General features: G+C 52.8%; 4 protein-coding genes across 4 annotated transcripts in view; 2 read left to right on the top strand and 2 right to left on the bottom strand.

Moving 5' to 3' along the window:
* The window catches only part of LOC123767758 (choline-phosphate cytidylyltransferase B), a 664,019-nt gene that overhangs the window by 129,745 nt on the left and 521,403 nt on the right, over positions 1–12,871 (top strand). The window lies entirely within an intron of this gene.
* LOC123767754 (chondroadherin) overlaps positions 1–12,871 on the bottom strand; it is a 144,908-nt gene that overhangs the window by 110,884 nt on the left and 21,153 nt on the right. The gene's annotated exons all lie outside the window — the stretch shown is intronic.
* Positions 1,713–8,859, top strand: LOC138355377 (uncharacterized). Its single transcript, XM_069310264.1, has 2 exons — positions 1,713–1,871; positions 8,011–8,859. Exons 1-2 carry the CDS (start codon positions 1,713–1,715, stop codon positions 8,857–8,859), a joined length of 1,008 nt encoding a protein of 335 aa, XP_069166365.1.
* Positions 9,993–11,498, bottom strand: LOC138355376 (adhesive plaque matrix protein-like). Its single transcript, XM_069310263.1, has one exon. The coding sequence runs from the start codon at positions 11,496–11,498 to the stop codon at positions 9,993–9,995; it is 1,506 nt and encodes a 501-aa protein (XP_069166364.1).

The following is a 12,871-nucleotide window of genomic DNA, read 5'->3' as shown; positions in this document are numbered from 1 at the left end:
AAGGAAAATCTTTATAATGAAATATACAAATAAAATAAATGGCAGTTTCTAAGGTGCAAGCCAAGTTGGGGACCTGTGAGGCAGGAACGGGGGAATGGATTATACTGCCCTCAGGTTGAGCGGCGGGGTGGACGGGGCCACGGCAAGGTCGACGTCGTCAGGTGGAAACACTGTGTGAGGCTACCCCTAGGCATCTGGCCTCTCCGACACACAGGCATTCTATTTTATATATATACTGGATGGCTACCCGCTCACCCTTTATGTCTCGGGTTCCCTCTTTTTCTCCCCAGCTTGGCCCCAGGCTGGGGTGTGGGCGGTAGGGAGGCTTGCTCCTGCCTGAGTGTACTTTTACTCCTCACAAACTTGCAAGATGGATGCGTTCCTCCCCCCCCCCCTCCCTCTCTCTCTCTCTCTCTCTCTCTCTCTCTCTCTCTCTCTCTCTCTCTCTCTCTCTCTCTCTCTCTCTCTCTCTCTCTCTCTCTCTCTCTCTCTCTCTGTCCTCTGTCTCTCTGTCTCTCTGTCTCTCTCTCTCTCTCTCTCTCTCTCTCTCTCTCTCTCTCTCTCTCTCTCTCTCTCTCTCTCTCTCTCTCTCTCTCTCTCTCTCTCTCTCTCTCTCTCTCCCTCCCTCCCTCCCTCCCTCCCTCCCTCCCTCCCTCCCCCCCCCTCCCTCCCTCCCTCCCTCCCTCCCCCCCCCTCCCTCCCTCCCTCCCTCCCTCCCTCCCTCCCTCCCCCCCTCCCCCCCTCCCCCCCTCCCTCCCCCCTCACCCCCCTCACTCCCCCCCCCCTATGTCCGCGCATTATGTGAAAGAGACGACTAACTAATATGACTGTGCAGACAATCTAGTGACTAGAGCGTGACGGTTGGGATGGGGAGGAATATACCACATTGACTGTGACCTCCTCAGTTACGCTTCTCCCGCCGCGCTAAATTTATCAACATTTTCACTTTACATCATTTTTAAACGCAGTGCTTTAATTAATGAGATTTTTACGATAATTTTTGTAGGATATTTTTAGCTTAATGGCGCCACCGAGATCAGTTGTGGATTTAGCGAGACCGGTCGTTGACTTAGCGAGACCCGTCGTGTACTTAGCCACCTTTTAGGTCATATTATCACCAGGGAGTAACACGTGAGGTGTAGGTCACTTGTGGGGGTATTGATTCCTTCATTAAGGATACCAACTTCCGCTCACCCCCTCTTCCCCCTTAGCTGGAGCCTCCGCTCTTCCTTCCCCCTCCCCCCGGCCCCCCACACATCCTCCCCTTCACAACCCCCTTATAGCAGCTGTTTACATAAAGCAGTGTATAATGTTGATGCTGTTTACCTAAGGGTACGTTTACCTACGTAAGTGGTGCATTATTGCTATGGGACTTGGAGAGGTTAGGTGGGTTGTTGGGGTTCACACGCAGCTGGTAAGACGATACCACTTGACATGTTACGCTCTTGACCGGTACTTGTCACCTGGCGCCAGGCTCCTCTTGACCGGTACTTGTCACCTGGCGCCAGGCTCCTCTCACCAAGTCCGTCCTCCTCTCACCAAGTCCGTCCTCCTCTCACCAAGTCCGTCCTCCTCCCACCAAGTCCGTCCTCCTCTCACCAAGTCCGTCCTCCTCTCACCAAGTCCGTCCTCCTCTCACCAAGTCCGTCCTCCTCCCACCAAGTCCGTCCTCCTCCCACCAAGTCCGTCCTCCTCTGACCTGGTTCATACAAATGGTCGCCTCGCCAGCACAACTGATTGAAATATCTGTGGAACTGATCTCGGCCGCGCAGCTGAATGTGTCACCCGTGCAACTGAGCGCCTCAGCCGCTGCTGCTGCTGTTTTAGATGCAGCTACTGGCAAGCACACGTTGCAGGTAGCACGTGCTATGGTGAGCCCGTAATGAACTCTCGTGACACAGGAGCGGGGCGGTGACTGTGTCAGCCTGGCCCGCGTGACTGACCCTTGACACTGCCCAGGAGAGAGAGGGAGAGTGAGGGACGTCTGATGACAGCAGGACCTGTGCTCACTCAAGGTTTAATACACACTAAGGGACGGTGCTTAAGACAACTTATTCACTTTGCAGCATCTGGAAAGCATAAAAACGTCGCATATTTCCCCAACTCCTCTCCCCAAACTTTAGACGGCATTCAGCTAACAAATGATACCAGCCAGAGAGAGGGAGGGAGAGGGAGGAGGGAGGGAGAGAGAGAGCAGCAGCAGGAGTAGGTGTAGGGTAGTAAGGAGGAGGAGCGTTATAAAGAGTGGGAGGGTTTGGAGGCGGGAGATAGTAAGTTGTATTGGGGTGGGGGACGAGCAGTGTTTCTGTGCATTTGTTGTTGGTGGTGGAGCTGGAGTAGTGGTGGAAGGGGGGTGGTGAGGCGGGTCAAGAGTGTGCTACACCACAGGTGCCGCCTCTGGGGGCGCTCTCTGCCCAACACAACGTATGCTAATCTCCCGTGCGGGCTTCTGCAAGTTTATAATGATGAGTAACCAATTTGGAGTGGGACGCAGAGAAGGAAAATCATTATGAAATGTGTATTTGAAGAGAAAATATTGTAGAATGTTGGTGTTGTAGTCAGACGATTCCTGGAACCCAAATTACTTTTGTGATGAACTATACAATGTGCACTACACTATTGCTGTGATGAGTATGGTCTAGCTCCCGGGCCCTGGCTGTTATCACGTACTCTCTCTTACTGGGACTAGTTTCAAATATGCTGGTGGTAATGCCTGTCCCTACACATGATTTTCTTTATTGCTAAAAGTTTAATGTACTAGATGAACCAGGATACAACTGTGTGCCAGAGCCTTCATACCATCCCTTGACTCCATTTCATGCTTTTTTTTTTTACACGATAGAACATTTTTCAAATGTGAGTGAGTTTAGGATTGGGCTGGACGGTAGAGCGATGGTCCTGCTTCCTGCAGGTCGGCGTTCAATCCCAGACAGTCCTAGTGGTTGGGCACCATTCTTTCCCCCGTCCCATCCCAAATCCTTATCCTCATATTAAAGTGCTATATAGTCGTAATGGCTTGACGTTTTCTCCTGATAACCCATTCCTTAGGGGAAAGGAACTATCACACTATGATGTTCTTAAGAACGGCAAAGCCAACATGAGGCTGTTTATGGCTGAGCGTCTTGAGTTATGAGTGCCACCTCGTGGTTACCAGGAAGTTGTCAGGTAGGGATCCATGTGAACATTGGCCTTGTATACAACAGTAGTAAGGGTAAGATGATCACCAACTTGCTTATGAAGAACTCTCCTGACACTAAATAGTATGCTAGGGAGGAGATGAATGTCCTTTGTTCCCTTACTTCCCCACTTAAGGACTGTTGGCCGGAACGACGTAACTATATAGGCGAAACATCATCTTCCAAGGTGGGGAAACAATGCATAAACAACAAGGCCTCTCACATGATATTCAAACATACAACCTGACCGTAGGCAGAGACATCCTTAGCAGCAACCCCGAAAAAATTGGCAGAAACGGCAATATAAGGACCAGACAGCCGAAGAACTATATATAAATTCTGGTTCAACAATCAAGTCACCTTGCACTAATATACATCACATCGTCTACAATAACCCGACTTTTCCATCTAGTCCACTCTTTCCCTTACCCCCTCTCAACTCTCCTTCCCCTCTCCCTTCCCCTCACTTCTAATATGTCCCCTTCTCCTCCTGAAGCTTCTAAATAATTCTATAGAAAAAAATAATCTATTTCAAATTTCGTGAAAATTTCAGATCTCAATGTAAATGCTACTAATAAGCATTAGAAGCCTCTAATTAACTAATAAACATTCGATTTTATAGATGTAAATTCAAATATCTGTTTGAGGATGCAGCCCAGGTGATTAGGGCTAGCCTCACTCAACTTTGCACCCCGGTTACTGTGGGGTATGTGCCAAACATGGTCAGGTCGGGGTCAGCAACATTCAAACAAAAACCCTATGGCATGATCACATCCTTGCCCCTCAAGACGACTCGACACAAAAATTTCAAAATTAATTTTTCATATAGTATTGCAAAACATTAATCACTGTTCTTGGGAAAATATAAAGAAAATGTACTCAGTGATAGCGGGAGGAAGGCGGGAGAGTGAGAGTGAGAGAGAGAAGAGGGGGAAGAAAGACCTCGGCACTCTTGGCTTCTGCTTCTATTTAGTAAATATATATATGGAAATGTCTGTCCGAGGTTGGAGGGCAGCCACTTGGGGCTAGCTTACTCAAAATTCCCCAGTAATTGCTCTCAGGTATGAGCCCAACATGGGCGGGTCAGGATTACCATCAAACAACACAGGGCCACATTACACTATGCTATTGTGGCCCCCCCCCCAACGAAAAATATTTCTTCCATTATAACTCGACTTTTTTCCCCCCATATAAAACCTGAAGCGTTAATGACAGCAGGATGTAATAGCAGTACTTGCTCTCACACACTGTACAATGGCTGATGGTAGCGATTTCGTCCTTAGATTTTTCCGGATAATCTGTATAAGTCCTGAGTGCCAGATTGTCGTTTATAAACCAACTATGTGTGAAGTGTTTATATAGAAGGAGAGATGAAGAAGAGAGAGAAAAAGAGAGGGAGAAGAAGAGAGAATATTCTCTATTTTTCTTAAGACTGCTACCAAAACATAATGAATTTATATATATATATATATATATATATATATATATATATATATATATATATATATATATATATATATATATAATGAAGGGTTGAACAAATTACAAAAGCGCAGTTAGATATTTGTTAATAATCCCGAACGAATATTGTTTTACGATTTTTGAGGAAGTGGGTGAGAATATCGGGTGGGGGCTGGCGCACTAAATATCCAGAGTTTCTCCCCAAATAATAATATGATGTTGTGGTGACCTTACCCAGCCGTTATTGGAGGAAAGTAATCTGAGGAAAGATTACTCTTATCAGAGCTTTAATTGATTTTCCAGAGTGCCAGCAGCCTCGTACCAGTATATATATGTGTTGACATAATTGACAATTTAATTTTACAAATTGTGAAACGTTAGCGAATGTCTTGCCTAGACTGTGGCAGATATATACACGCTGGTGTAGCTGCTGTATTAATGTGTAATTAATATACAGGCTGGTGTACACACAGTGTATACCTGGACGGTGTACACAGTGTAAACTTGACCACCAGCTGGACGTTGTACACATTGTAAACTTGACCACCACCAGGACGGTGTACACAGTGTAAACTTGACCACCACCTGGACGGTGTACACAGTGTAAACTTGACCACCAGCTGGACGGTGTACACAGTGTAAACTTGACCACCACCAGGACGGTGTACACAGTGTAAACTTGACCACCAGCTGGACGGTGTACACAGTGTAAACTTGACCACCACCAGGACGGTGTACACAGTGTAAACATGACCACCACCAGGACGGTGTACACAGTGTAAACTTGACCACCAGCTGGACGGTGTACACAGTGTAAACTTGACCACCACCTGGACGGTGTACACAGTGTAAACTTAACCACCACCAGGATGGTTCAGTACTACCGTAATGGTCATTGAGAGATCAACAGCTTGTGTGCACGTTAACAAGCGGGTGATGATTGTAATCATCACGTGAAGATAACCACACTGCACGGGGAGGGATCTGCGGGTAACGATAGCCGCATTTTAACCCTTAACCCGCGGATATCGTCATACGCTGAACTGCAGGGAAATGCGGTCATCATCATATGTTAATTTTATGTATTAAGAATGAGGCATATTTAACCTATGGTACAAAATTTCACGGTAGTTTAGTGGGCTGCGTTCACCACATGCACCATCTGACTACTGAAGCCAGGATACATTACGGTAAATGATTAAACCTTGCTGAAATTCATCACTAGTTTCTGATATTATTGAGTAAGTGATCAGAAAATTAAATAAACCAAATGAGTTTCCTAAAACTGCATTGGAAAGCATGTCTGATGCTTTTGTAAATATAAAAAGGTATTATTCCCATTTGAAGCAGTTATAATAAGCCACTTGAATATCATAAAGACTGTTGCACTCAGTCATGTTATTATTGAACGTAGAAAGTTCACAACTAGAGATGTCCTTCACGTCACTCGTCTGTCACAAGCTGTCTACAACAAGTTTTGGATCAAATAGGAAGGGCCAAGCAGTTGTGCTTCATACCCCAAATCGACCAAGATCATATATTTAGAAGCTCACCAAGTCGGTCACCAGGGCCGAGACGACCCCCCCTGACACTGGCCAGGTGGTACAGAGACCCCCCCTACACTGGCCAGGTGGTACAGAGACCCCCCTGCACTGGCCAGGTGGTACAGAGACCCCCCCTACACTGGCCAGGTGGTACAGAGACCCCCCCTCTACACTGGCCAGGTGGTACAGAGACCCCCCCCTACACTGGCCAGGTGGTACAGAGACCCCCCCTACACTGGCCAGGTGGTACAGAGACCCCCCTCTACACTGGACAGGTGGTACAGAGACCCCCCCCTACACTGGCCAGGTGGTACAGAGACCCCCCCCTACACTGGCCAGGTGGTACAGAGACCCCCCCTACACTGGCCAGGTGGTACAGAGACCCCCCCTACACTGGCCAGGTGGTACAGAGACCCCCCCCCCTACACTGGCCAGGTGGTACAGAGACCCCCCCCCTACACTGGCCAGGTGGTATAGAGACCCCCCTACACTGGCCAGGTGGTACAGAGACCCCCCCCCTACACTGGCCAGGTGGTACAGAGACCCCCCCCCCTACACTGGCCAGGTGGTACAGAGACCCCCCCCCCTACACTGGCCAGGTGGTACAGAGATCCCCCCTACACTGGCCAGGTGGTATAGAGATCCCCCTACACTGGCCAGGTGGTACAGAGATCCCCCCTATACTGGCCAGGTGGTACAGAGTTCCCCCCTACACTGGCCAGGTGGTATAGAGACCCCCCTACACTGGCCAGGTGGTACAGAGACCCCCCTACACTGGCCAGGTGGTACAGAGACCCCCCTACACTGGCCAGGTGGTACAGAGACCCCCCTACACTGGCCAGGTGGTACAGAGACCCCCCTACACTGGCCAGGTGGTACAGAGACCCCCCTACACTGGCCAGGTGGTACAGAGACCCCCCTACACTGGCCAGGTGGTACAGAGACCCCCCTACACTGGCCAGGTGGTACAGAGACCCCCCTACACTGGCCAGGTGGTACAGAGACCCCCCTACACTGGCCAGGTGGTACAGAGACCCCCCTACACTGGCCAGGTGGTACAGAGACCCCCCTACACTGGCCAGGTGGTACAGAGATCCCCCTACACTGGCCAGATGGTACAGAGATCCCCCCTACACTGGCCAGATGGTACAGAGACCCCCCTACACTGGCCAGATGGTACAGAGACCCCCCTACACTGGCCAGATGGTACAGAGACCCCCCTACACTGGCCAGATGGTACAGAGACCCTCCACCCTTACACTGGCCAGGTGGTACAGAGATCCCCCCTACACTGGCCAGATGGTACAGAGATCCCCCTACACTGGCCAGATGGTACAGAGACCCCCCCCCCTACACTGGCCAGATGGTACAGAGACCCCCCTACACTGGCCAGGTGGTACAGAGACCCCCCTACACTGGCCAGATGGTACAGAGACCCTCCACCCCTACACTGGCCAGGTGGTACAGAGACCCCCCCCCCCCTACATTGGCCAGGTGGTACAGACGCCTCTCAAAGCCCTCCCGTCTGCATCATTGTGGTTCAACATTCACCTCTCCCGAAATGTCGTTCAAGCCGTCACTTTTTGTCAAGACACATGCTATGACCTTCCTTAAATCACTGTATAGACGCCAGGCTGAGCCAGCGACGCTAGGCCCCGGGCCAGGGACGCTAGGCCCCCGGGCCACGGACGCTAGGCCCCGGGCCAGGGACGCTAGGCCCCCGGGCCAGGGACGCTAGGCCCCGGGCCAGGGACGCTAGGTTAAAACATTCACCAGGCCGTCTTCATCAACAGACTTTCGTTAAATTTGAAGTGGTATTTACTAAGCAGAAGTGCACGAATCTAGACTCCCAAGCTTTCACAGCCCCCAGCAAGCTTTCACAGCCCCCAGCAAGCTTCCACAGCCCCCCAGCAAGCTTCCACAGCCCCTCAGCAAGCTTCCACAGCCCCCCAGCAAGCTTCCACAGCCCCCCAGCAAGATTTCACAGCCCCCCAGCAAGCTTTCACAGCCCCCCAGCAAGCTTTCACAGCCCCCAGCAAGCTTTCACAGCCCCCCTGCAAGCTTTCACAGCCCCCCAGCAAGCTTTCACAGCCCCCAGAAAGCTTTCACAGCCCCCCAGCAAGCTTTCACAGCCCCCCAACAAGCTTTCACAGCCCCCCAGCAAGCTTCCACCGCCCCCCAGCAAGCTTCCACCGCCCCCCAGCAAGCTTCCATCGCCCCCCAGCAAGCTTTCACAGCCTCCAGCAAGCTTTAACATCCCCCCCCAGCAAGCTTTCAGAGGCCCCCCAGTAAGCTTTCACAGCCCCCAGCTAGCTTTCACAGCCCCACAGAAAGCTTTCACAGCCCCCCAGAAAGCTTTCACAGCCCCCCAGAAAGCATTCACAGCCCCCCAGCAAGCATTCACAGCCCCCAGCAAGCTTCCACAGCCCCCCAGCAAGCTTCCACAGCCCCCAGCAAGCTTCCACAGCCCCCAGCAAGCTGTCACAGCCCCCAGCAAGCTTTCACAGCCCCCCAACAAGCTTCCACCGCCCCCTGCAAGCTTCCACAGCCCCCAGCAAGCTTCCACCGCCCCCCCAGCAATCTTCCACCGCCCCCAGCAAGCAGGCTTCCCCTTTGCCAAGATAACAGTTCCACTCTCACCACAATTCAGCTTTGCCAAAGTGTCAACAAACATGTAGTGAGAGCGGTGGCCCCACCGGCTCTGTCATCCAGTCTTAGTGACACTTTCATCTGCCGCTTAATCACTATCACCCCTAAGGCCGTGCTGCATCACTGGCGGGGAACACGGACTCTACGCCGACCATTTCCAGTGCTAACTTACAACACTGGCAGGGTTATAAGGTAGAAGTTACAGTGAGCTTACAACACTGGCAGGGTTATAAGGTAGAAGTTACAGTGAGCTTACAACACTGGCAGGGTTATAAGGTAGAAGTTAGTGTTATGTACTTAGCTTACAACACTGGCGGAGTTATAAGGTAGAAGTTAGTGTTATGTACTAAGCTTACAACACTGGCAGGGGTGACAGAACCCCATGACTGGGGTGGTTCACAGACCCCAGCACAGTAACTGGTGAGGTGACCGGTGGCACCTGAGCCCAACACAGTGTTGGGCTCAAGTCCCGAGCCATAGTGGGTGCGCGAGGCGTCTCTATGAGGTTGATGCATATTGTAGTGATCCTAACTACGGAGGAGCTTCTGTAACCTGCGGTCTAGTACTATGTCCTATACCAACATTAAGGACAAATTCATCTCATGCTGCAGTAGTTAATCAGGTACTGGTTTACAAAACATAATACAATGTAAACTTAGTGGGTTCGGCTTCATATGTATTCATATGTATTCGGTATCATATGCGCTTCTTTGTGTAATGATAACTTCCGCCTCACAGCTCTTCATCAATCATTATCAAAGATGTTTTTATACAGTAATAAGGGAAGACAGCAGCTGTAACCTGCAAGTTCAGTCTTGCTCTTATGTATTGACTGTACCTCAGTAGTACGTTGGTAACGCTGACTGTACCTCGGTGGTACGTTGGTAACGCTGACTGTACCTCGGGGCACGCTGGTAACGCTGACTGTACCTCAGTGGTACGTTGGTAACGCTGACTGTACCTCGGGGCACGCTGGTAACGCTGACTGTACCTCGGGGCACGCTGGTAACGCTGACTGTACCTCGGGACACGCTGGTAACGCTGACTGTACCTCGGGACACGCTGGTAACGCTGACTGTACCTCGGGACACGCTGGTAACGCTGACTGTACCTCGGGCCACGCTGGTAACGCTGACTGTACCTCGGGCCACGCTGGTAACGCTTACTGTACCTCGGGACACGCTGGTAACGCTGACTGTACCTCGGGACACGCTGGTAACGCTGACTGTACCTCGGGACACGCTGGTAACGCTGACTGTACCTCGGGACACGCTGGTAACGCTGACTGTACCTCGGGCCACGCTGGTAACGCTGACTGTACCTCGGGCCACGCTGGTAACGCTGACTGTACCTCGGGACACGCTGGTAACGCTGACTGTACCTCGGGACACGCTGGTAACGCTGACTGTACCTCGGGACACGCTGGTAACGCTGACTGTACCTCGGGACACGCTGGTAACGCTGACTGTACCTCGGGCCACGCTGGTAACGCTGACTGTACCTCGGGACACGCTGGTAACGCTGACTGTACCTCGGGACACGCTGGTAACGCTGACTGTACCTCGGGACACGCTGGTAACGCTGACTGTACCTCGGGACACGCTGGTAACGCTGACTGTACCTCGGGACACGCTAGTAACGCTGACTGTACCTCGGGACACGCTGGTAACGCTGACTGTACCTCGGGACACGCTGGTAACGCTGACTGTACCTCGGGACACGCTGGTAACGCTGACTGTACCTCGGGCCACGCTGGTAACGCTGACTGTACCTCGGGACACGCTGGTAACGCTGACTGTACCTCGGGCCACGCTGGTAACGCTGACACTGTACCTCGGGACACGCTGGTAACGCTGACTGTACCTCGGGACACGCTGGTAACGCTGACACTGTACCTCGGGACACGCTGGTAACGCTGACTGTACCTCGGGCCACGCTGGTAACGCTGACTGTACCTCGGGACACGCTGGTAACGCTGACTGTACCTCGGGCCACGCTGGTAACGCTGACTGTACCTCGGGGCACGTTGGTAACGCTGACACTGTACCTCGGGCCACGCTGGTAACGCTGACTGTACCTCGGGCCACGCTGGTAACGCTGACTGTACCTCGGGACACGCTGGTAACGCTGACTGTACCTCGGGCCACGCTGGTAACGCTGACTGTACCTCGGGCCACGCTGGTAACGCTGACTGTACCTCGGGCCTCGCTGGTAACGCTGACTGTACCTCGGGACACGCTGGTAACGCTGACTGTACCTCGGGCCACGCTGGTAACGCTGACACTGTACCTCGGGCCACGCTGGTAACGCTGACTGTACCTCGGGACACGCTGGTAACGCTGACACTGTACCTCGGGCCACGCTGGTAACGCTGACTGTACCTCGGGCCACGCTGGTAACGCTGACTGTACCTCGGGCCTCGCTGGTAACGCTGACTGTACCTCGGGCCACGCTGGTAACGCTGACTGTACCTCGGGCCACGCTGGTAACGCTGACACTGTACCTCGGGCCACGCTGGTAACGCTGACTGTACCTCGGGCCACGCTGGTAACGCTGACACTGTACCTCGGGCCACGCTGGTAACGCTGACACTGTACCTCGGGCCACGCTGGTAACGCTGACACTGTACCTCGGGGCACTCAACAATTGTCATAAAAGTTACAAACATGTATCACCTTCAGCTGAGAACTGTAGCGGGTGAAGGGAGCGCTGGGCGATATATCGCAGAGTATACCGCATACCTTTTTTATATATCACAGTGAGGGGGAGAGTAGGAGGGAGAGGGGGAGAGATAGTGAGGGTGAGAGCAGGAGTATAAGTGAGAGTGAAATGGAGAGCGAGGGAGGGAGAGAGCGCAGCAATAAGTGTGTGTGTGTGTGTGTGTGTGTGTGTGTGTGTGTGTGTGTGTGTGTGTACACGGAGGTGAGGATGGTGATGGAGTGTGACGTCACGGGACACAGTCTGGCTGTAATCTCCAGCAATGAGAAATATGTCAGCGCTTCTGTCAGTAACTATGACAATTTCATGCAAATTACGAGCACTTAACAGCTAAAGTGGAGCTATTAAAGTGAGTTTTATCCTCTCCCGCACAAAAGTTCAGCATTTTTCATTGCAATGTCCATTTTCGAATGTTCAGTTTTAAGCTTTCTCTCACCCTCCCCCCCTCCCCTAGCTCCCCCCCAACTCTCCCAACTCTCCAATTTCGCCCCGTCCCACCGACCCCGTCCCACCGACCCCGTCCCAGAGAGCGGGCCCCTCCCAGCCGGGAGAGGAAGGCAGCAGTAGCAACAAAACATTCCGTGGGGCTCATAAAGACGAGTTCACTCGCTGCGTTATTAGAGTAAGGATTAAACAAACTCATCGGTGCATCACTGTGATTAGCGCCGCGGGCTGTGTTAGCTGGCAGGGGCCCTCTGGTCCATGGTCGGGCCCTGGCAGGGGCCCTCTGGTCCATGGTCGGGCCCTGGCAGGGGCCCTCTGGTCCATGGTCGGGCCCTGGCAGGGGCCCTCTGGTCCATGGTCGGGCCCTGGCAGGGGCCCTCTGGTCCATGGTCGGGCCCTGGCAGGGGCCCTCTGGTCCATGGTCGGGCCCTGGCAGGGGCCCTCTGGTCCATGGTCGGGCCCTGGCAGGGGCCCTCTGGTCCATGGTCGGGCCCTGGCACGGAGGCCACAGTGGTCTGCTCCATCATACCGTGCAGCACCAGGCAGTACAGTGAAGCACGAGGCAGTACGGTGAAGCACGAGGCAGTACGGTGCAGCACGAAGCAGTACGGTGCAGCACGAGGCAGTACGGTGCAGCACGGTGAAGCACGAGGCAGTACGGTGCAGCACGGTGAAGCACGAGGCAGTACGGTGCAGCACGGTGAAGCACGAGGCAGTACGGTGCAGCACGAGGCAGTACGGTGCAGCACGGTGAAGCACGAGGCAGTACGGTGCAGCACGGTGAAGCACGAGGCAGCACGGTGAAGCACGAGTCAGTACGGTGCAGCACGGTGAAGCACGAGGCAGTACGGTGCAGCACGGTGAAGCACGAGGCAGTAC

The sequence above is a fragment of the Procambarus clarkii genome, chromosome 67 (assembly GCF_040958095.1).
Source record: "Procambarus clarkii isolate CNS0578487 chromosome 67, FALCON_Pclarkii_2.0, whole genome shotgun sequence".
Taxonomy (NCBI): domain Eukaryota; kingdom Metazoa; phylum Arthropoda; class Malacostraca; order Decapoda; family Cambaridae; genus Procambarus; species Procambarus clarkii.
Note: the sequence above shows the minus strand (reverse complement) of the source record. Positions and strands in the feature narration are given on the sequence as shown.